We start from the raw sequence: 24,611 nt of genomic DNA, 5'->3' as shown, positions 1-24,611 counted from the left end.
AGGACTGGGCCACGGTGCCTCTGGTGGCTAAAAGAGGCCGTGTGAGGGGGGCTCGCGCCTAGTTTTCACCCTCCATGGCCTCCTGTAGCACTCTGCCGGATGAAAACGGGCCGAAAAATGAAGCCTAAACGGGCCAAAATGGGCACAAAATGGGCACAAAATGGCCAAAAATGGGCACAAAATGACCCCAAAAAAGGCCCCAAACAGGCCAAAAATGACCTAAAAATGAGCTTGAAAAGGGGGCTGAAAAATGGACCCCATTGGCCTGAAAAACAGGGCAAAATGACCAAAAAATGGGCCAAAAACCAGGCCCAGAACAGGCTGAAATGGGCCAAAAATGGGCTGAAAAATGGGCCCACAATTGATGAAAAATGGGACAAAAACAGGCCCAGAACAGGCTGAAATGGGCCAAAAATAGGCCAGAACGGCCAAAAAATTAGCTGAAAAATGTGCCCCAAATTGATGAAAACTGGGCTGAAAACTGGGCCCAAAACAAGCCAAAAATGAGACTAAAAACAAGCAGAGAACAGTCGAAAACTGGGCCGATAACAGTTAAAAAAAACGGCCTGAAAATGGGCCACATCCACTCCTCAACCCCCCCGTCCCACTGCCCTCACCCCCCAGCCATCCTGCAGAGGAGAACTACAATGCTGATCCAGCCCTCAAACAAATCCAACTTGACCCTCCTGTTCTAGACCCTGTTAGGTCTTTAATTTCCAAAGAACTTCAAAGGAATGAAGCCTTCAGCTCGCTTCCTGCAACTGAAGCGAGCTCATTTCCCGCCAAAGCCCCTGGCTTGCTCGGAAATCCCGGTTGTAGCTTTCACTATGACAGGGGAGGTCATCTCACAGGATCCGGAGGGACTCTGGCAAGCGCCCAGCTGCATGCGTGAGCTACGGCAGCTTCAGGGGGCTGGGGCCAAGTTGGTTGACCTTCCTTATCCTTAACTGTCTCTTCTCGCTCCCTTGCAACTCAGTTTCTGCTCCAGGCTTCTCCTGGTCCTGGAGGGTCATCAAGGCTTCCGGCTATCCCCTGATTTTACCCCGGATCTCCCAGGGATCTATTACGCCTCAGAGCAGGACCGAGATTGGTGTCTATCAAACACCGAGAAGGAGCTTGAGATATATCTTTGGAGATTCCCAGTCTTCCGGATCAGGGTTGTCCCAAGGGTGCTTTTGCAGGAGACTTTCTGGTTTTTCTCTTTGAAGACATTTCGCTTCTCATCCAAGAAGTGGAGGACACAGATAAACCTCCAGGTGGCCTCAACGACCCTCTAAAAGGATGCAAATGCCCAGCTATCTGCAAGGAATATCGATCCTTCCATTCCACAGACATCAGTCAGAGCTGAAGAAGCTTCCTGGATGAGAAGCGAAACATCTTCAAAGAAAGACTACAGAAATTAGGAACCTGGGTGAAAAACAAAACAAAACAAGCAAGTCCAGTTGCCTCCTGGACACTAAAGTTTGCTTTAAGACACTTTTCATTTTTTTTTGTTCTAGACATTCTGGATTTGGTAGAGGCAGCAAAGTCAAGATCCAGCTTTGGGGACATCCATCAGAATAGAATAGAATAGAATAGAATAGAATAGAATAGAATAGAATAGAATAGAATAGAGATTAGAATAGAATAGAATAGAATAGAATAGAATAGAATAGAATAGAATAGAATAGAATAGAGATTAGAATAGAATAGAATAGAATAGAATAGAATAGAATAGAATAGAATAGAATTCTTTATTGGCCAAGTGTGATTGGACACAGAAGGAATTTGTCTTGGTGCAAATGCTCCCAGTGTACCTAAAAGAAAAGAGACATTCATCAAGAGACAAGAATCATCAGGTAAAACACTTAATAATAGTCATAGCGTATAATAGGCAATCAAATCATACTAGGAAACAGTCAATATAAATCGTAAGAATACAAGCAACAAAGTTACAGTTATACAGTCACAAGTGGGAGGGGACAGGCGATAAGGAGTGATGAGAAGATTAATAGTAATAGTAAATAGTTGGACAGTGTTGAGGGAATTATTTGTTTAGCAGAGTGATGGCATTCGGGAAAAAAACTGTCCTTGTGTCTAGTTGTTCTGTTGTGCAGTGCTCTATAGCGTCATTTTGAGGGAAGGAATTGAAACAGTTTGTGTCCAGGATGTGAGGGGTCTGTAAATATTTTCAGAACCCTCTTTTTGACTCGTCCAATATACAGGTCCTCGATGGAAGGCAGTTTGGTAGCAATTTGTTTTTTTCTGCAGTCCTAATTACCTAAGTCTGTCTCTGTCTTGTTGGGTTGCAGAACCAGTGACACCTATTTCCCATATAGGACTATGGGGTCAATGCTGGGCACCCCAAATGGGTGGCTGGGACTGCACGGGGTGCCTCCAAGCCCGAGGCTGGAACGTGTTTGCACGATCCCTGTGGATGGTGGCTCTGTAGCCTGTGCCGGCCTCGTCCTTCAGCTCTGAGCCAAGACGGAAATATCTGGAAGTGAGAAGTTTTCCTGACGGACGGCCGTGTTCCCTTCTCTAAGTGCCTTGGCCCAGAGGTCACCACCACCAGTAGCAGCAACACAACAGGAAGCGACGCAACCCTGACTTTGGAAAGCTGGAATTGCGCAGCAGAGGCCCTGGCAAGAGAAGCCAGCAACCTCTGGGCTCTCCCTGGAGCACGGCAGCCTTCCCTGGGTGGCGTGGTCAAGCCGTTTTCAATGGACGCCGGGAAGGAGCTGGAGAGCAGCTGTTGTCCCCCAGCAGAGCGAAGAAGTGACCAGATGGACAGCGGGGCATGGAACTGAACCGTGAGTTGCCAGCCTGGCAGGAGGGGGCAGGGTAGGGCACCCCCAAAACAGGGATCCTTGGTGCTTTCAAAGCCTGGGTGTTTGGTTGCAAGAATTTTAACTGGCACTGATGACGTTTCCTATTTGGGGTAATGAACGATGCGCAAGGAAGCCACCAATATTCTCAGGGAGCGCCAAGGACCCTTCAATTTTCAGCCCTGGGCTACAAATATTCTCCTTGATTGACACCCCAATGTATTTAAGGAGGGAGGGAAGGATAGGAGTCCAAATGGCAGGGCTGGAATGGACTCTGTCCTGAAAATAGAGCATGCAAGGACAAAGGCACTCTGCATATGAGCTGAGGCTAGATGGCAACAACCAGTGGTGGGATTCATTTTTTTTTTTTTACCAGCGGTTCTGTGGGCGTGGCTTGGTGGGCATGGCATGGCTTGGTGGGTGTGCCAGGAGAAGGTTACTGCAAAATCCCCATTCCCTCCCCAACCCACTAACCTGCTTTCCAGCTCTGTTCTCCTGTGCAGGGCAACCAAAGAAGACCCAGCCAATCAGCTGGGACTCAATGGGAGGCGGAGAATAGATGGGGGCGGGGCCAGTCAGAGGTGGGATTTGCCGGTTCTCCAAACTACTCAGAATTTCCGCTACCGGTTCTCCAGAACTGGTCAGAATCTGCTGAATGCCACCTCTGGCAACAACCCACGATGAGGTCTGGGGGGGGAGGACCACCCTCCCCCTCCTCCCAAGACTGGATGTTAACCCTTTATAGGAAGTTTTCAAATGGGGAGGGGTTCTATCTGGAACCCAGATAATTAGGTTCGGGGTTAGAATTGGGAATCTGCCATTCAGCTTGGCCAAATTTGGGATCCTGTTAATAATCAGCTGGGGATGATGGAAGTTGAAGTCCAACTGCTTTGCAGGGGTTTCTGGGGAGGGTAGTTAAAAAAAAAAGATGTCAAGATGAAGGCCTCAACGATATACAAGTCCTCTATTTATATAACCACAGTTGAGACCAACATTTCTGTTGCTAAGCGAGAGTGAATTTCCCTCCCCACCCCCATTTTACGACCTTCCTTGACATAGATGTTAAGTGAGTCCTTGCTGTTGTTAAATGAATAACACGGTCGTTAAGTGAATCTGGCTTCCTCGTTGGCTTGGCTTGTTCAGATAGTCGCAAAAGGGGATCCGATGACCCCGGGACTTTGCAACCATGATAAATGTGAGCCAATCGACAGGCGTCTGAACTTTGATCACATGACCATGGCAAGGCTGCAAGGGTCATAAGGTGAAAACCGTCCGTAAGTCCCTTTTTTTTCAGTGACGTTGCAAATTTGAACTCTAAACGAATGGTTGTAAGTCAAGGACTACCTGTATTAGAAGCTCTTCCTGTTTCTTGCCTGCAGAGAAAACCAGGCTGAGCTTCGATTGTGTTGTTGTGGCCGCCATCTTGACTTTTTTGACCAGTCCCTGAATGATCAAGGGCACTTTTGTGGCCTAACACCGCACCCCCCCAAACTACAGTATCTATTATCCCAGGCTGAGTGGAGAGCCACAAGGATTACATAATTGGAAACCAAACTCTTGTTGGAAGTTAAAACCCACCCCTCTCCTAGGAAAATGAAATATTTTAGGATATATTAAAAAGGCAGAATATTTCCCCTAAAAGAGAAGTAGAAACTCAGAAGCAGAAACCCACCTAAGAAGCAGAAGCATACCTCCCACCTTTGTTAATGGGCAGGCCATTACGGCCTGGGCCAGAGTATTCTACATTACAAAGTCCTCTACCCATCTCACCACCTGGTCCGGGAAGATTGCATCAGCCAACACTCAGGTGAAGCCATGTGGTCCAGACAAAGCTTATAGTTAGCTAAGACCCCCGCCCCCACCGCCCCATGGGAGTCTTGACAGCCAATAGGATACAATTCTTGCACAGGAACAGAGGGTATAAAACTAAGGGTCTCTCAGCATCTTGGACCTTCTTTTCCTTCACCCAACATCTTGAAGCGTGTGATCGTCCCTTTCACTCTGGAGCTCCAAGCCATGTGGTCCTGTCCACCATTAAACCATCTTTCCAAAACAGCCTCCATGTTTCCAGTGTCTTTTTCCCCACTTGGAACTGAACCCAGAAGGGTATTTTTTCCAACACTCTCTTTTGGGTTTGAAACTAGATGCACCAGACTCAGCAACCAGCAAAATTAACACCGGATGTTTGAAGTGCGAGAACGGAATTCCAGCTAAATTAAATAGTATTATATTTAAAATATAGGATTGTGGCCTTACGTTCACACTTGATGGGGGAAGAGGGGGGAATTCCCTCTCACTCCTGATCTTTTGCTTGTGAATATACCATTTAACATGATGTCCAACCCATAACAACCTGGACTGATCTCAAAAACTGCAATAGAAATGATTGGGTGGGGTAGACGGGGCACCACCAGGAGATCCCGGGGGTATCGGCTAGACAGGAAAAGTGAAAGCCTAACCTCAGACTAAAGTAATGCCAAATCTCTTCTGTGGCATGGCAGGAAAAGCTACATGAATCTGCTCCTTCCCCTCCCAATCCTCAGGAGTTGAGTTTGACCCTAAGGAGAGTTTACTACAGCACTTCTTTTACTAAGAGGAAATGGGGGAATTATTCTTGGTCTCTGTATATCCTATCGTTGCCTTCTTGGATTCCCAAACCTTAGTCCAGTTTTCTCAACCATGGACAACTTTAAGACTTGTGGATTTCAATTCCCAGAATTCCCCAGCCAGCTTACTGGCTGGGGAATTCTGGGAGTTGAAGTCCACACATCTTAAAGTAGCCAAGGTTGAAAAACACTGTCTTAGTCTAACCAAGCCTCATGTGATCCTGCCAGGCCGCTCCTTAGACCCTTCTAGGCTCCGATCCCTTATATCTCTATGACCTGGAAGATGAGTAGCTTAAGGTTGGAAAGGAAATTCCATGGAGAGTTGATAGCTTCCATTGTTAGAAGTCATGAATGAAGCTATTTTAAGATGATACTTTAAACATGGTCAGAGGCTTATATTACACTTCATTGAATTTTTATAAGTAAAAAAAGTGGGAAGTTTGGAAGCATCACTTTAATTTCCGAGGCATCCCGCGTTCCTAGAAGATCAGCATAGTGGGGAAGTGACCCCGAATTGGGTTGGGAAGCATACTTTCTGGCTCGGAAAACAAAATAGAATAAAACACATCAAAACAAACAAACAATGGAAATAAGACAAAGGTCGGTGGCGTTGTAGTGAAGAGCATTTGTTGATGGGAAACCGCCATCACGGTTCGTCTTCTAATAATCAATGTAAGCTTGTGACTGTTTGCACTTGTACGTTTTAGCTCTTTGTGGGATCGGGCAAGCATTTCCATTTCGTGAGAGCGCCCACCATCGAACTCTAGTAGGAGATCATTAGTGAGTCCTTCTCTGGTCTGTCTCATTTGTCCCCTCCAGGGCTGCTGGTCTTCACTGTATTCCTGTTCCAGATGAGACCCTCCGGGATGTGGCCCACGGAGCTCGTATGTGACAGGCGACTGATCCAGAAATACGTGGCTGAAGCTGTGGACATGGAGGAAACGTTGGTGAGAAAGCACCTGTTAGTCTGTCCAAACGTGCGCTGAGTTTGAAGGGACCCAGTTCCTCCTTCTTAGCCTGCTTCAGATGCTTTGGGGGACAGAATAACAGAGTTGGAAGGGACCTTAGAGGTCTTCTAGTCCAACCCCCTACTCAGGAAGTAGCCCTTGACAACACTGTCCAATTATTTACTAAGTCTGCATTACTATTACTATTAACCTTCTTATCCTTCCTTTCACCCATCTCCTCCCACTTATGAACGTAACTTTGTTGCTTGTATCCTTACAATTATTTTTATTATTTTATTGACTGTTTACTAGTATGATTTGATAGGCCCTAGCTTATTATTATGTTTCCTGGTATGATTTATATGTTTTATATGTTTCCTAGTATGATTTATAGTACCCTATGACTACTTCTATGTGTTATACCTATGATTCTTGACGCATGTATCTTTGAGAGCATATGCACCAAAACAAATTACTTGGGTGTCCAGTCACACTTGGCCAATAAAGAATTCTATTCTATTCTATTCTATTCTATTCTATTCTATTCTATTCTATTCAATTCTATTCTATTCTATACCTTTTGGTTGTCCAATCTCTTCTTAAAAAACTTTCGGTGATGGACCATTCACAACTTCTGGAGACAAGCAGTTCCATTGATTGTCACTGCAGAAAATTCCTCCTTGTTCCCAGCTGTTATTTCTTGTCCTGCCTTCACGTTCCTTGGAGAATAGGTTGACACCCCCCCCCCCCATTCTTCTCTGTGACAGCCCCTCAAATATTGGAGCACTGCTATCACGTCACTCCTAGTTCTTCATTAGACTACACATTCTTACTTCCAATAACCGTTCATCGTACAACTTAGTAAGGGGCGTGCATAAGTGCACAATCGTGCCTACCGTCCCTGACCTATTGTCCCCATTTATTTGTACCTATTTCCTGTATTCTTACTCCTATTTATACTTATACCTATCATCTTGTAAGTGATTGACAAATCAAATAAATCAAATAAAAAGTCCCCATAACAATATTTGCATTTCTAATAAGAATATTCCTGTTTCTGTTTCGTGGACGGGGTGTAAATGAAAGGCAGAAGTGAAATTTAGTTAAGCCTCGAGTTGATTTTCTTCTGCTTTTGTCCTGTCTCTACAGAGCCAATGTGAAGAACTTCCTTTGCTTCTGGAACCCGTGCATTTACCCCTGGTGGGGTTGAACCTCAGGGTGTGGAAAACAAAGACGGTATGTATGTAGGCTGTGTGGAAGTCACGGCTCTTTGGGCTTCACTGTCTGGGCCGCAAAGGTACTTTTCCAAAAAGCAACTGACTTTCTTCGGGGTTTTTTTCCCCTTGAAAACATTTTCACTTCTCATCCAAAAAGCTTCTTCAGTTCTGACTGAATGGTGGGAATGGAAGGATTTATATCCTTTGCAGCCACCTGGTTGTTAGCACTCTTTCTGAGAATTGTTCAGGCCACTTGGGGGTTTATCTACATCCTCAAAATCACCTGAATCAAATGGTTGTGGAACGTTTTGGGGACTGCATGCTGTAGACAGGAGATAGGTGGCCTCATATCCTAATAACAGAATAATACAACCAGAAGGGACCTTGGAGGTCTTCTAGTCCAACCCCTGCTCAAGCAGGATATATCATTTCAGACAAATGGTTGTCCAATCTCTTCTTAAAAACCTCCAGTGTTGGAGCACTTACAACCTCTGAAAGCAAGTCTTTCCACTGATTAGTTAAGAGAGGGCTGCTCAGTGTTAACATAGATGACCTCTTTGATCCCTCTTTCAAACCACTGGTTCTGTCCGTCTGGGCCAAGTGGACCGTTGTTTCCAACCTAAACCACTGGCTGAGGAATTCTGGGATTTGAAGTCCACGCGTATCTTAAAGTTGCCAGGTTGGGAAACAGAGTTAGATGGATACAGCTGTCATGGGAAGAAGAAATAACCTTGAGGAACAGTAGGAAAAGGTCTAATGAAGGTAACCTTCAGGTAAAAGAAATCTGAGTCCAGGATAGAACGGTATTCTGACTAAGCATCTCAGACAATTTCTCTTCCCCAGTTCTCATAAAACAGGGGTCTCCAACCGTGGCAACTTTAAGACTTGTGGACTTCAACTCTCAGGCTGAGGAACTCTGGGAGTTGAAGTCCACAAGTCTTAAAGTTGCCAAGGTTGGAGACCCGTCATAAAGGATGAGAGAGTGAAGATGCATTCAGACTCGCAAGCTTTATAACTTATAAGAAAGGTAACATTAGCATGCATCCCTTCGGTTTCCTAGTCTGGTCTGCCTTGGAGAACTAACAACAAGTGTGGTAGCGAAGCATGACATTTGGCTATAGCTTATATGGATTAGTGATGATATTTTGGGGGTGGCGGTGCTGAAATTCTGCTGTAATATAAAATAAGGAGGTGAATGGCACTGCAGCTAAAATGAGGACAGTTTTACCCCTTAGATTTTAAGAAAACCCTCTGTTTTGGTCCCACTGTCCCCAGTAAATACAGCAATGTCTCACAGTTTGACAACTCTTTTTTGTATTTTTTTTTAAAAAATGATATACAAAAATTCCATTCCATTTCAATCATGCGTTGATTAGGTACATATTTCAAATTGCTTATCCATTATTAATATTCTTCTTATTCATCTTAACAACGTAGCAGTAATCACACTCCCATATACATAATATAAATACAATCTGGTATATCTATTACATTAATTCCTCTTATTACTTTATTGATATGTCTAATCCCTTTTAGTTTATTCTGTTTTCTATCCATTGGTAAAACAAGCCGCATGCCATATAATATTCAGATGAATCAGTTTGACAACTGTTTGACAACCAGCAAAGCTGGCTGGGGAATTCTGGGAGTTGAAGTCCATACCTCTTAAATTTGCTGAGGTTGAGAGGCACTGAAATAAATGGCAGAATTACTGGCTCTGTTTCAGAATGAAGTAAAAACACAGGAAATCCACCAAGTGTTGATCAAACTGATGGATGGCATCGCCGCTGCCCAGCGATCGACGAATGCGACCTGCCTCCTGGTACGTCTTGAGCAGCTTTATGAGAAAGCCAACTTCCTCCTTCTGCACTTAAGGAACGCCCAAGGGCAGGTGAGCCAATCCCAGAATTTATGGGGTGGGTGGGTGGTCTCTGAAGAAACCATAGCATCATTTTGACATCAAGATGTAGTTCATTGAAGAAACCATAGCATCCTGTGGAGTCTCTCAACTGAGAAAGATAATTCTACATGGATTTGGAGCAGGGGTGTCAAACTCGATTTCCTTGAGGGCCACATCGGGGTTGTGTTTGACCTCCGGGGGTGGGTGGGGGGCATCTTAAGGTGGGAGTGGCCAGCTCTACACCATTCATGTCAAGGGGCACCAGTGGTGGCCAATTGCTAAGGCAGGACTTCCCTTACTTTCTCACTCTCATCTTCCTTCCTTCCTTCCTTCCTTCCTTCCTTCCTTCCTTCTCACTCATCTCAGTTTTGATGAAGCACTGTTCAAGGCAATTTAGAATTCTATCCTATCTTATCTATCTATCTATCTATCTATCTATCTATCTATCTATCTATCTATCTATCCATCCATCCTTCCTTCCTTCCTTCCTTCCTTCCTTCCTTCCTTCCTTCCTTCCTTCCTTCCCTTTTCTTCTTTTTCCTTCCTTCTTCCTTCCCCTCTTTCCTTATTTTTTCCTTTCCTTGCTCTCTTCCCATTTCCCCTTCTTTTTCTTTGCCTTTCCTCTTTCCCTTTCTCCTTTCCTGTCCCATCTTGGTGGCTCCAAATGCAGAAAGGGAAACGCTTCTCCTTTTGTTTTTAGTTTCTTTTGCTAGCCCTCTGCCAGCCAAAACAGAGCCCGGAAGGGCGCGGGCACATGGGCAACCCACCTAAACACTGTTTTCATTGGCAGAGGCACTAAGGGCTGGTCCTTGCTGTTTCCAGGGCGGCCACGCGGGCCAGATCTAAGCACCTTGCGCACCGATGGAGGGCCATGGGCCTTGAGTTTGACACCCCTCATTTAGAGGACAGATTAGAATATAACAACGGAGTTGGAAGGGAGAATGTAGAGAATTATGGAAAGCAAAAACACCGGAGTCATCGGTGATTGATGAATGCATGAAAAATGGCATTCAATCAGCTCTTTGGTACGAAGAAGAAGAAGAAGAAGAGGAAGAAGAGGAGGAGGAGGAGGAGGAGGTGTATCAGAACTAAAGAATCAGGAAATAAGGTTAAGAACAGAGAAGGAACCATAACTAAAGGAGAGAGGAAAAGAGAAAGAAGCCGAACAAGAGAGTAAAGAAGGGACAAAAGGAGCGAGAGAGATAAGAGAAACAAGAAGTACAAGATCCAGAAACAAGTAGAAAGATGCAAGAGGAAATAAAGATCCGATGAAAAACTGATTAAGGGTGTTGTACAGATACTTATTAGGATATAAATTAGAGGAAGAACATGTCAAGGAGACAATGGTGGCCTGGGCAAAAAAACTTTGGTTATAACACAGAACCAGCAAAATGGCAGAAACTCTGGACTAACAATAGGAAATTTAACTATGGCGACGGCCTATAAGGAAAATTTATGTAAGATGTTCTACAGGTGGCTAAAATGTACAAAAACTAATCCCCAAAATGATAGAAGTGCAAGGATTTACCAAGTACATTTTACCACATGTGGTGGACGTGTAACCACGCAAGACAATATTGGAAATTGATACAGGCATGGGTGGAGCAAATGGCGGGAGAACACATTCAATTTAAGCCAGAATTATCCCTGTTGGGAATATTGACAGAAGGCCACAGAAAAGGTACAACATACTGACCGCAGCCAGAATGGTTTACATCGGAACAAAATCAGCTAGGATTGGAAGCAAAATGTAAATTTTGTACCAATAATAAAATGTTAATCAGTTTATATCAAGGGTGGGATTCAATTTTTTAAACAACTGGTTCTGTAGGCGTGGCTTAGGTGGTGGGCGTGGCTTGGTGGTCATGGGACTGGGTGGACATAGCTTGGTGGTCATGTTATTGTCTGGGCATGGCCAACTCAACATCACTCACATTGAGGCAAGCATCTCCTCGCCTGGCCTCTCGTGACTGGGGGAATGCTGCAACAGTCGTAAGTGTGAAAAATGGTCATGTCACCTTTTTCAGTGCCATTGTAACTTTGAATGGTCACTCCACACAAGCAAAGTACTAGCAAAGGAGGGGTAAATAACTCCAGAGAAGTTCCAGAGACAGGAAGTCTAGTCCTGCCAAGAATGTAATAAGGGTTAATGGAGAGGCAGTTTCTGTAAGCAACACCAGAATGTTTCCTTCCTGCCTTCCTTACAGGATTAGGCCAGTAATTTCTTCTAACAACCAGTTCTCTGAACTGCTTAGAATGTTAACAACCGGTTCTAGCAAATACGTGGGAACTGGTAGAATCCCACCCCTGGTTTATATATATAAACCCACAATCACGAAGCCAAAAGCACCAGCATGAAGATGGAGAGTGGGACCTACAGTATACCGTAGTTGTGGTGGATGTTTGTTGGCACTAAAAGATAATGGAGAGGCAGTGAATGCTCTTGATATAAACGTAGGATATGACAAGAATCTGAGCCAATCTTGAATGTTTTTCTCACATCAGAAGCACCTTTTCAGTTCCCTGAAGCTGGGCTGTTTTAGAATATACAGTATTTTCTTTTCATAAGCTGCCGTTGCATTTACAGGGTACAAGGTATTAAACGAAAGGGACTCCCTGTAGCCTTTTCCAAACATGGCTACTTTTAAGATTTGTGAACTCTAGCATGCTGGCTGAGGAATTCTAGGAGTTGAAGTTCACGTAACTTAAAGTTGCCATGTTTGAAAAACTACTAGAGCAATGGCCCAACTTAACTTTCTTCAAGAATTTGCTGTAAAGCAGTGGTGGTTATACTAAATGGTTCGGACTGATTCAGCCAAACCGGTAGTAAAAAAAAAAGCCTCCGAGGATCAGCTGAAGAGAAAGAAAAGCTCAGAATTGGCCCACTTTTCTTTATCCTCTCAGCTGATTGGCAATGCAGGCCTCAGCTGGCATGCGGAAAGCTGCGCTGCGTGCATTAGGTGTGCACATGCGCACGATCACTGAACTGGTAGTAGAACAGGTAGGATCCTAGTGCTGCTCCAAAGCTGTCGACAGCACCTTCCGACCGCATGAAGGGTTGCTCAGCAGTCTGACTGGTTTCTTTTTTCTTGCCCTAGGAACAAAGCGTAACTACCCAGCCAGAAAACGTCCCCAAGCTGATTTCGACAAGGAACCTTAAAACTGTCTTCTGGACCTACGTGCAGCTTTTGCAAGGAAAATTGAACTTCTTGTTCTATGACCTCCGGAAAGACTCCTGTGCTGAGGGACGTCAACCTGGGGTCACCTTTCCTCCTTAGCACCTTGGTCACGGTCAAGCGGGCACCGAGGAACCCTGCAGGTGGCTGGCAAGAGACATCTACAAGGGCAGCTATCGGAGGAAGAAAGCCATCCGCATGCCGGGGTGCAAGAACAGGGCTGACCAAGCCTTCAGAAATGGAGGGGGGGTAGGGGGGTGGGCTGGTGCTAAAAGGTGAGGGAGAAAAAGAAGACGGTGTGTGTGTTGGAGGTCCCAGCCTTCTGCATTTAGTACCAGCTTGCTTCAGCTGCCTGCAAAAAAACCCAAAACAAAACACAAACCAAACTTGAGGCTTACAGAGGTGGCCAAGTTGGGCCAAGCTTCAGCATCTTTCTCGTCTGACCCGGTTTCCCTGGAATAAGCAACTCCAATGAACTCTATGGAAACTCTGTGGAAAAGATGAGGGCATTTTAGCCCACGTTGCTTGATCTATTCTGGGTCACGGAGTCGGAATCAGTGGAGTGACCCCGTTTCTCTTGACAACTTCTCTTGTGCAAACCAACTTCTTCATGAGGCAGGGGGTTATCTTATTAGTCATTAAGGATGAAGCTAAGATATTCTGGGCTTTGCAACCGAGGGTCTGCAAGGGTCCCTTAATTATTATTATTATTTTTTGGCAGCCGTGACCTAGGTTTTAACCATTTCTTAATGGGTATGTATATACTGGGGTTTTCTCCAAGGACCGGAATTGAAACCTAGGGTAGGGCTCCCCAACCCACTACTGGGCTGCATGAAAGGCTGGCCGGTATATGCATGCCACAACCGGCACCGGTGGTGGGCTGGTTCTCCCCCCACTACCCTGCTGGGCCACCAAGGTTGGGGGCCACTGACTCAAGAGCATCGCCTGGCAAGCTACTTTTATCCCAGATAAATTCTAGATCTACTTTCCCGTCTGTGGACCCCATTTTAATAAACTGTCTATGAAAAGTACATCTAAGCAATACCATTTTGAGGGACTGACCAAATGTGAGGATCGGCAAAATGTTTGCTTGGATGTCCTCGCTTTATATCAAGAAGTTGCAGGGGGATGGTGTGGGGGAAGGAAAGGAGCAGCTGAGTGTTTTCTGACTAAGTTAGAGGGTCTCTAAAATGGGCAACTTTTAAGACGGGTGGACTTCAACTCACAGAATTCCCCAGCCAGCCATGTCTTAAAATTGCCAAGTTTGGAGAGCCCTGGGGATCATCGTTTATTGGGGCAATTTGGGGGCAAAGTATCCAAAACTCCTCCAGTTGTCTTCCTCTCCTGCAAAGCTGTGCTTGGAGCTGTAAGTAAACCAGAATGGAAAGTAAATACAATTCAGCTACAGGTTGTTCTAGCTTATAATTCTGACATCCCAACCAGGCATCAATCAGGAAATCTACGAGGAAGGAATGAAACCTGATTATTGCCATTACGTTATTATGTAATTCATTACATGAATATTATTCCGTTTTTAAAAAAAATAACTTATCTATCTATCTATCTATCTATCTATCTATCTCTCATCTACCTATCTTTCTATCTATCTATCTATCTATCCCTCCATGACTATCTGTCTGTCTGTCTTTCAGTCTGTCTGTCTATCTGTCTATCTATCTATCTATCTATCTATCTATCTATCTATCTATCTATCTATCTATCTATCTATCTCTATCTATCTATCTATCTCTAGCACAAGAAGACCTGATTGGATAACCTATACCATTCTAGCCCCCACAATCCCTTTCTGCTGCATCACAGAACTGTGGCTGATGGGCATAGTGTTCCCCAGCATCTGGAAGGCAGCCAAGTTGCCTTCTGAATCCATCTCTATGATCGACAGAAAATTGGGAGAGGTGATGGAAGCTTTACACTCCAGATTGATTGGCCATGTTAATCAAAGAGACGCAGAAGTTCCCTCCTGCACAGAGTCCAGACAACCATAAAAATCCATAAAAATATTTATTTGAGGTTTTTTTAAAAAAGGAGGAACGATTTACCTCTTGGAGTTTGACCCAGGAGCGGACTTCTTTTGTTCTGTGTTTTTGACCAAAACACCAGAGAAAAATGAACCCAGTTTACCAGAAATGGTAGTGTTACCTTCGTAAAAAAAATGCACAGTAAAATCGCTCATCAAAACCACCTAAGTATTTCTGGCACCAGGAAATACAATTCTTCTTGTAAGGAATGCTGCCATGTAGCCTGGCAGCGACTTCCAAAGTGCAAAGGACCCTGGGAGAATGTCATGGAGAAAAATGATTCAAGTCGTGGCTGCTAAGACAGTAGACAAAATCAAAAGGGTGCTATTGTGGCCCACCAGAGCTGGCAGTGGATTCGGGCAGTGAGGAGGTTGGGGAGGAAAAAACGGGCCAGTCCTAGAGTCTGGGGAAGTGCTCTGCATTGGAAGCAGAGATGGGGGGCCAGGGCCTCCTGACAGTTATCAGCTGCCTTCGGAGTCGGACATCAGCGAGGCAGAAGAACAGCTGGAGCCTGTTCCCAGTGTGCGCATGTCAGAAGAAGGGAACAACTAAGGAACAAGGGTCGACTTGGGAGCAAAACCACAGGTGGACGGTGAATGTCCCCTCCCCTAGGGAATAAAAGAGGAGTGGGGTTTAGCAGGAGACAATTAGTTCATTTGGGTGAAGGTCTGTTCCTGCATTCTTGTTAATTATTGTCTGATACAGTGTGGCATCTGAAAGATATCAGCCTGGCAACTCCCCAGACTGATAAAGGTCTGCAAGTGAAATATCTCGAAATACTGTTGGCTGGGACTTTGCTTGAGCAGAATTAACTGTAAACTAAATAAAAGGGACTTATCGAGATGAGTTGGCTTCATACCGTACGGAAAGCCTAGGTCAGGACAGGTGCTTCTAATTTGTTGCCAAGCTTTGCTCCCAACACTTCCGAAGGAGAACAGAGGAAGCAACAGATCCGTATTATTTTCTGAAATGTCCCAAGCTGCTAATGGAGCCTCCAACTGTTTGGGGACAGAAGCTGGTCAGAAGGCTAATTTCTTCATTAGGAGGTAGACCCTTGAGTCCACTTCAAAGCCGTGCAAGTTGTTGGCATCTCCCTGGAGTCTCATGAGCAGGCCACCATAGGAGACGTAGGCAGAGCTGGACGAGAAGAGAGAGAGAAGGATGAGAGATGGGGCAATTGCAGAGAGAGAAAAATGTCCTCAATAGGTCACCCTGCCACATGCCAGATCAGTGCTTCTCAACCCAGGCTGCTTGGAAGATGTGTGGACTTCCACTCCCAGAATTGCCAAGCTGGCCGGGGGATTCTGGGAATTGAAGTCCACACATCTTCAAGCAACCGAGATTGAGAAAAACTACAAAAAGGAGGCAAGTAACACTGCACTCACGATACATCACAAAGGGCTGTCCTTCTGCCACGCAACCTCTTAGATTGTCGTTCCTCAACCTTGCGTCCTCAAGAAGTCGCCTCTCTTAACATTAAGTCAGTTGCTAATCATGCTACTTAGGAAGCAAGAGAGAGGAAGACCCAACAATGTGGAAAGTATCAGCCTAGGGCAGGGGTGTCAAAACTCAATTTCACTAAGGGCCACATCAGGGCTGTGGTTGACCCTGGGTAGGTGGGGAGGAGCTGGTAGCATGGCCAACTGGGTGAGTTATGGCCACCTGGGCAGGTGTAGCCAGCTTGATGCTATTCCCCAAATTGCTGGCTTGTTTCCTGTTCACATTGGGTAAACTGGATGATGCAGGTTAAGACCAGCCTGGCCCCATGGGCTGAATCTGACCGCATTGCAGGCCAGATGTGGCCCACGGGCCTTTGAGTTTGACACCTCTTGGTCTAGGGGAAGAATCTTAAAACAAGCCAGCCTTTCCCGTTATCTGCAATCCGTCCCTTTATTTAACTGAAGATGCGAAAGTAGAATCATCGTCACGGAAAGCAGATGTTCTTTACCAAACTGGATGAGCCACATGTTGCTCTAAGTCGGGGGGTCGGGGGTCTCCAAACTTGGAAATGTTAAAGACTTGCACACTTCAACCCCCAGGAATTCCCCAGCAAGCATATAGCTAGCTGAGGAATTCTGAGAGGTGAAGTCCACAATTCTTAAAAGTTGCCAAGTTTGGAGACACACACCCCCCCCCGGTCTGAGCCATAATGCAAGTGGTTTGCCGCTTAAAACCATGACTGATGGCAGTGGTGGCTAATCTCTTTGGGCTCCTTTGCAAAAATTGTGCGCGCGCTTGGATGCTCATGCTTGCAAGCCAGCACCCAGAAGGCAATGCGCCCCCCCACGTCCCCTACGTACGCGCGTGCAATCCCCACCCACCCACCCCCTTACCTGCACTGTGCCTCACAGCTGATTTTCGGCTGGTTTGAGGCCTTTTTGGCCTCCCAGAGGCTTCAGGAAGGCTTCTGCAGGCTTTTCAGGCCAAAAACTAGGCCTGTTTCGTTACTTCTGGTATTTCCAGAAAAACAGGAAGTGATGAAACGGGCCTAGTTTTCGGCCTGCAGAAGCCTTCCTGAAGCCTCTGGGAGGCCGAAAAAGGCCTCAAACCAGCCAAACATCAGCTGTGAAGCACGCGCATGCACAGTTTGCCTGCAGCTCGTGTGCCATAGGTTCACCATCACAGGATTATGGCTTTAGCACAACAAGCAAAAGGACCATCCAAAAACCATACACGGGACTCATAGCGATAGCACTCGAGACTCATATAGCGCTTCATAGTGCTTTACAGCCCTAAGTGGTTTATAGAGTTAGCATATTGTCCCCAACAATCTGGATTATCTCATTTTATCAACTTTGGAAAGATGGAAGGCTGGGTCAACCTTGAGCCTGGGGAAAATTGAACTGTTAGCAGTCGGCAGAAGTAGCCTGCAATACTGCATTCTAATCACTGTGCCACCACAGCCCTTAAGCTCAGAAAGTCTAATGCAATGCACCTTTAGAATGGAATTGAACAACTCACTGCAGGCCAGCTCACCACAGTCAACCTGAAGCGGCCAACTCGCTGCGAGACAATTCAATTTACTTATTTAAAAATAATTTAAAAACATTTTTAATTTTTGCCACTCCCATTTTATTTTGTCCCTCCTTTTGCATCCTTTCATTAATGATTCTATTCAACTATTTCTGTGACTTTAGTGTAACTCTCGCCCTGCGGCTAGTCATCCTGTGGCGAGGTGTCCCACAGCAAGTTGGCCGTGGTGAATTGACTGTAGCGAGTTGGCTGTGGCAAAGTGTCATGGAATAAAGTAGTATTCTTTATTGACCGAGTGTGATTGGGCACACAACGAATTTGTCTTGGTGCAAATGCTCTCAGTATACATAAAAGAAAAGACACATTCATCAACAGTCAAGAATCATAACGTACAACACTTAATGATAGTCATAGGGTACAATAAGCAATCAAATCATTTCTACTTAAACTATAATTCCTTTCCTCTGTGTTGGTGCAGGGGTTAACTGCATGCATTTCTTTTAAAGAGCATTGGTTGTGCTGTATGTGGCTTGTTTCAGATAAATAGATCGATAGGTAGGTAGATAGGTAGGTAGATAGATAAATAGAATTCTTTATTGGCCAAATGTGATTGGGCACACAAGGAATCTGTCTTGGTGCAAATGGTCTCAGTGCACACAAAAGATATATTCATCAAGAATCATAAGGTACAACGCTTAATAATAGTCATAGGGTGCAAAAGGCAATCAAATAAGCAATAAGACCCTTAACCAGACCATTAAATATTCAGCCTGAACTCAACCAATCAAGTTATGGCTTTGTATGATGTCACAATCACTCTTCCACCTATTTCAGGTACTTACAGGCGTGTGGCTGCTTCCGTTGATGTCTCATCGCCCTCGATCCTGTACACCTTCCCATACATCACATATTCAAACTGGTCTGCCCTGTGGATAAGAAGAGCCGGCCAAAAGAAAGGAAAATAACATTAAAATACCAAAAACACCAAAAAACCGAAGGAGCGCATTCAGCATTGAGCCAAAACTCAAGCCTTCCATCCGTGATCTACAGACATCAAAATATTCCTTTGTGAAGGAGCAAAAATGTCTTTGACCTGAATTTTTTTACATTATCATTCTATGGGCTCTGCAAACTTAAGGCTGGATTGCAGGCAGTCCTCAAGTTATGACAATTGAGGCCCACATTTATGTTGCTAAGTGAGACGTTTATGGAGGTTTGCCCCATTTCGCCACCTTTCTTGACGCAGTTGTTAAGTGAATCGCTGCATTAGTTGTTAGTAACGTGGTTGTTTAGTGAATCTGGATTCCCCGCTTGAATTTCATTGATCAGATGGTCACAAAAGGGACACCGCAACCGTCATAAATATGAACCAGTTGCCAACCACCTGAATTTTGATCATGTGACCGTGGGGATACTTCAATGGTCTAAGTGTGGAAAAATGGTCGTCAGTCACTATTTTTCAGTGCTGTTGTAACTTTGAGCGGTCACTAAATGAACTGCTGTAAGTTGAGGACTACCTGAGTTTCAGGTTCTTTTGTAGTTCAGCCATAAAAGTCACTGAGCCACGGAACTTTTCTCAGCCTGGCCTACCTCACAGGATTGGCATGAAGTTTTGAAGTGGGGGAGGGAAAGAGAGACTATTTGTAGGCTAGTCTAGAATAGGGGTGTCAAACTCAAGGCCCCCTGGGGCCAACTTGGGAATATCAAGGGCCTGGACCGCGGTGCCTCTGGCAAATAAAATGGGCCGTGTACGGGCTTGCCACACCTCCTTTTCTTACTCCATGGCCTCCTGCAGCACTCCGCTGGCTGAAACCTGCCAAAAACTGGGCCCCAAACAGGCTGAAAACCGGGCCCTAAATCGACCAAGAGGCCAAAAAGCAGGCCTCAAAGCTTGTTTTCGGCTGACAGAGTGCTGTAGGAAGCCGTGGAGGGCAAAAACCAGGCACAAGGCAGCTGCGCGCAGAACCCCCTGTGCCCCATTTTGGCCAGCAGGGGTCATCATGCCCACTCCCCCCACCGCCGGCCTGCAGAGGAGGAATACAATGCTGATCCTGAGCCCTTGAAGAAATCCAGTTTGACACCCCTGCCCTAGAATCAAGGTAATATTTGTTAGGGGGTCTCCAAACTTGGCAATATTCAGACTTGTGGACTTCAACTCCCAGAATTCTTCAGCCACCTGGAGACGAGTCCCTTATTATTACTCCACCAGATCTAAAAACTCAAAACTTGGATGAAGAGACCCCGCCCCCCCCAAAATTGATCTGTGTCAACCACTGCATTTTCTTTAAGCTGGTCTCCACCCTAGCTCTGCAGAAAAGTCCTTCGGTCACCTGGAGGGTCTATCATCTGTAGGATTATATTCGCCGTCATCCAATGTCCCATCTTCGTACAGAGTGCTGGCTATCACAAGGCGGAATTTGTCTCCTGAAATGCAAGAAACCGTAGACATTAGAAGTGAAACACGAAATTGAAAAGGAAAAAAAAAAGGCAAAAAGTCTGCAAATCAGACCCTCCAGACTTAATCCTCAGAGGAGGAATGTGCAAATCTGATATGTCGAAGTCCCTAATAACATTTGGGCAAGATTCAAGCCTAGGACTTGAAAAGAATTGTGCATGAATGACCAGAATAGGGCTTTCTTGAGGTTAAACATCTCAAGAAATATTGGAAGACAAACCCTGGAATGTATTACTTTGCACAACACTTATTTACTAACTTATGGACATGCTAGATTTGATCAGGGTTTTCCAAGTCTGGCTTGGCATGCTTTATAATATTGAGTCAAGTCTCTTTGATTAGTTATTATGATTATTAATTTTTTTTATGCCACTGATCTCCATTACCAGGGATTCTGGGAAGCTTTCGTTCATGATTCAATGCATTATGCAAACCTAGAATATTCTAGATGCTGTTCTTGATCTTCTAGAAATAAGCAAAAAAAATTATGAGGTGTCCTTGGTGCTTTCTAAGCTTGGTTGTTTGCTTGGTTGTTTGCCCTCAAGACAAATCATTTATCTTTTACATACCATTTAAGGGGGAAAAAACAAGAAAACCAAAAGACACAAACACATCCTCTTTAGCAGCCAACTCCCAAATAAGTGGGGAATTAACACTAAGCAATCAAGCAAAAATAATACCTAATTAAGGAACTACCAAGGAGAAAACCATGGCTCACAAACAGGATACTGTCTATTAACAAATAATAAAGCAAGCTACTGTATATAAGCAAAGAATAGACTCTACTCTGAATAGTGTATTAGTTGTACATCATTATCCAACTAGGTAACATCAGTATGATGTTACCTAGTTGGATAATGAAATGTCTGCAAGCAATCAAGCTCAGAGAGCACGAAAGAGTTGACAGTTCAACCCTGAGCTACATATATTTGTGAAAATCTTATGTTGCACAATCCAAAAGGTATGTACTCACCAAGATCAACTGGATAGATCTGTACATTCACGTCGAGGATCAGATCCATTTTGAAGGACTCGCTCTCACAGTGCAGCCGGGAAACTAAAGATAAGCCAGGATGTTAGTTGTTGAAAGGTAACATCTTCAATAAAGATGTTTACTGCTCAAATGTCACTCCAAAAGTATCTGAGGCTTAGGGAAAAGTCTCTCTTTCATCCAAGTTTTCTACAGCGTGCTGAAAATTCTTCAACACTGTTGAAAGTAACATTCTTGGATTTCCATTTATTTGGGTAACAGATACCACAAGTTGACCACCTATGCACAGCCAGATTTGAAGGCTGCAGTAAATTACAACTTTACTGAGGGAAGAGCACTGGCACCATGTTCTTGGAATGGGGATCATCAGTAATACTTTTCTTCTACCATAAGAATCAAACAGGAGATCAGGAACCCTTACAGTCCAGAGTAAATACGAAAGCTGATCCAGATCCTATCCCTGCCTGAAATTTTTCTCACAGCTTGACAAAAAAGAAAAGGGAGGGGGTAGAAGACTTGGGGGGGTTGGGAGGGGCTGAGGAATCAAGGGAGCCAGCTGGGCCCTGCTAAAGTTCCTTCACTTCAAGGTCATGTTATGGGATCTCTTCAAACTGCACAGACTGTTTTACAAAACATAAAGCATTGGATTGGCGAATAATGGACAGGAGATCGAAAAGGGAACCTTTAGAATTGGCCTTCCTTCATCTGTAGCTATATGGATCAGTAAAATTATATATTCTTGGTAAAATTATGTCCCAGGAGTTTCTTTTCCTGCATATGCTAACGGGGCAGTTGACATTAAAGTTGGTATTAGCTATTCCAATAAATAGAATAGAATAACAGAGATGGAAGGGACCTTCGAGGTCTTCTGGTCCAACCCCTGCTCGGGCAGAAAAAATAGTTCCTCCAAGGAACCCAGTGTGACTACATGGATTAAAATATTAACTCATTTTATTTATACGGCTCCATGGCTGTTCTACCAAACATGCTATACTCCAAAACTGTGATTGGGTTATCAGAATAAAACCAAGTTTATACTTCATAAGATAACCATATATAGTGGGAATCAAATATTCCAAAAACACCATTAAAAATAATAATAAAATAAAAATAAGGGGCAATCATAGCAGCCCTATCCCACAGCTTGATGCCACAGTCCAATCTTCATAAATTACTCGGCAAAACTATATAATCAATAATAATTCTTTTTTTTATGCTTACAACCCTGTGAGGCAGGTCACATCCAAAAACAGAAAATATTCTACCCGCTACGCTGCATTACCCAAACGAAGCCAGTTATCCCACCCCCGTCCAGTTTGCTGCTTTCCAGAATACGTTTGCCCAAAAAAGTCATGTTTTTGAGTTGGGTCCAGGCCAGGGGGATTTCAAAGGTCGTGTCCAAGTGGTTTTTGCCACAACACACTTCCCAATTTAAAGAACCGCAGCCTCGAACTGGAATAATCGCTTAGCAGCTCGCCTCCAATCGAAACCCCAAGAGACGGATGTCTCTCCTTCGGGGGACAGATAGCAGATAATCAGAGTTGGAAGGGATCTTAAAAGGCCATCTAGTCCAACCCCCTGCCTAAGCAGGAAACCCTACAGCATTTCTGACAAATGGCCGTCCAATCTCTTCTTGAAGGTCTCAAGTGATGGACCTGGGGCTGCTGGGCACCGCCAAGCCTGTCCTACCTCACAGGGCTGTTGTTGGGGAGGGGGAGAACCACCGAGGCCGCCTCGGAAGCACAACGGAGGGATAGTTGCGGGGAAGGAGGGGGGGAAGGCGAATGGAGACTGCAACTGAGCCCCACCCCGGTCGAATTTCTTGCCCTCGGGGTCGATGTCCTTCACGTCAAAGATGTCTTCGAAGAGGATGCCCGCCATGGCGACGAGGAAGCGCAGGCCGAGCGCGAGCCTTTTAAGCAAGGAGCGGGACAGCCGGGGGCCACACCGACCCTCTGCTAGGAGCCAGAGCCGCTAACAACAACGCCACGCGGAGCGTCCGCACCTCCAAGAGCCTGCATGAAATTCGCGCTCTTCCGCTTCCGGCGGCAGGCGCCCGACGATGACGTCAGAGGCTTGAAAGCTGGCCCGGCCATATTGTTCTCGGGAGAAAGGCCCGGGAGGAAAGGGCAGGGGAAAAAAAAAAGAGAGAGAGAGCGAGAGAGAGCGGCGCCTACTGAGGAATGAAGACGTCTTTTGAGCTTGCGCACGCGCACAACGTTGCCGCGCGGCGCTCGAAGAAGGCATTGCCCCGCCCTCTTTTAAGCATCCGATGAAAAAACTGGATTATCTGTATTGCTGTTGAAAAGGTCTCTTATCGCTGCAAAGCAGTCCTCCACTTAAGACCACAACCGAGCCCCGCATTTTCTGTTGCCAACCAAGGGAGTTGTTAAGTGAATTTTGCCCCATTTTACAACCTTTCTTGCCACACTTGTTAAGCAAATCGGCACAGTTGTTAAGTGAGTCATATGGTCATTAAGTGAACCTGGCTTCCCCATTGATTTTGCTCGTCAGGTCACAAAAGGGGATCAGATGACCCCTGGACATTGCAACTGTCAGAAATATGAGCCAGTTGCCAAGCATCCGAAGCTCGATCCCGTGACTGTGGGGATGCTACAACGGTTGTAAGTGAACGTTGCCACTTTTTTCAGTGCCGTTGTAACTTTGAACGGTCACTAAATGAACTGTTGTAAGGCGAGGACTACTTGTACTCGGGGGAGAGTCCAACCAGGTGCATTTTAAATGCAGATTAAATGAATGAGCTTTGCCTCTTGCAGGGACACCTTCTTCTGGGCAGCCTTGACTGGAAATGATGGGAGTTAAACAGATTAACAGAGTTGGAAGGGACCTTGTAGGTCATCCAGTCCAACCCCCCGCCCAACCAGGAGACCCTACACTTCTGACAAATGGCAGTCCAATCTCTTCTTGAAAGTCTCCCACAACTTCTGAAGGCAACTTCTGTTCCATTGGTTGATTGTTCTCACTGTCAGAAAATTTCTCCTTTTTTCCAGGTTGAATCTCTCCTTGTTCAGTTTCCATCCATTATTCCTTGTCTGGCCTTCGGGTGCCTTGGAAAATAGCTTAGCCCCTTCCTCTCTGTGGCAGCCCCTCAAATACTGGAAGACTTCTATCATGTCTCCCCTGGTCCTTCTCCTCACAAGACAAGCCAAGCCACTTCCTGTAACCGTTCTTCATATGCCTTAGTCTCCAGTCCCCTAATCATCCTGATTGTTCTTCTCTGCACTATTTCTAGAGTCTCAACATCTTTGTTATAGTGTGTTGACCAAAACTGGATGCAGTATTTTAGGTATAGTCTCACTAAGGCTTTATAGTGTGGTATTAGTACCTCACTTGATCTTGAGTTGTAGTGCCACACTGGCACAAGACTCTAAGGAAGTTCATGCACAACCAGGCAGGTTGGGCAATGGACCTCTTCCACAAAGCTTGTGGAAGAATGGACAGGAAGAGGAACTAAGTGAAGGTTATCTATAGATATAATG

The 24,611-nt window shown here is 45.1% G+C and overlaps 2 protein-coding genes across 3 annotated transcripts; one reads left to right on the top strand and one right to left on the bottom strand.

Moving 5' to 3' along the window:
* The first annotated feature begins 2,546 nt into the window (after positions 1 to 2,546).
* THPO (thrombopoietin) lies at positions 2,547 to 13,681 on the top strand. 2 transcript variants are annotated; one of them, XM_087933568.1, is made up of 5 exons: positions 2,547 to 2,792; positions 6,233 to 6,360; positions 7,510 to 7,596; positions 9,304 to 9,468; positions 12,576 to 13,681. In XM_087933568.1, exons 1-5 carry the CDS (start codon positions 2,780 to 2,782, stop codon positions 12,753 to 12,755), a joined length of 573 nt encoding a protein of 190 aa, XP_087789694.1. In that variant the 5' UTR covers positions 2,547 to 2,779; the 3' UTR covers positions 12,756 to 13,681. The 2 variants fall into 2 exon arrangements, with proteins under 2 accessions (XP_087789694.1, XP_087789695.1); XM_087933569.1 differs by having other exon boundaries at positions 2,566 to 2,757.
* Positions 13,682 to 14,662: 981 nt separating this feature from the next.
* Positions 14,663 to 23,176, bottom strand: POLR2H (RNA polymerase II, I and III subunit H). The gene is made up of 5 exons (XM_087933567.1): positions 22,920 to 23,176; positions 21,094 to 21,177; positions 19,996 to 20,089; positions 18,508 to 18,591; positions 14,663 to 15,829 (listed from the first exon to the last, which is right to left on the bottom strand). The coding sequence occupies exons 1-5, from the start codon at positions 22,990 to 22,992 to the stop codon at positions 15,712 to 15,714; spliced, it is 453 nt and encodes a 150-aa protein (XP_087789693.1). The 5' UTR covers positions 22,993 to 23,176; the 3' UTR covers positions 14,663 to 15,711.
* Positions 23,177 to 24,611: the final 1,435 nt, after the last annotated feature.

Source organism: Pseudonaja textilis, chromosome 4 (genome assembly GCF_049901715.1).
Source record: "Pseudonaja textilis isolate UNSWEBS1 chromosome 4, rPseTex1.2, whole genome shotgun sequence".
Taxonomy (NCBI): Eukaryota; Metazoa; Chordata; class Lepidosauria; order Squamata; family Elapidae; genus Pseudonaja; species Pseudonaja textilis.
The sequence above is the reverse complement of the archived record's forward strand: the minus strand, read 5'-3'. Positions and strand labels throughout refer to the sequence as shown.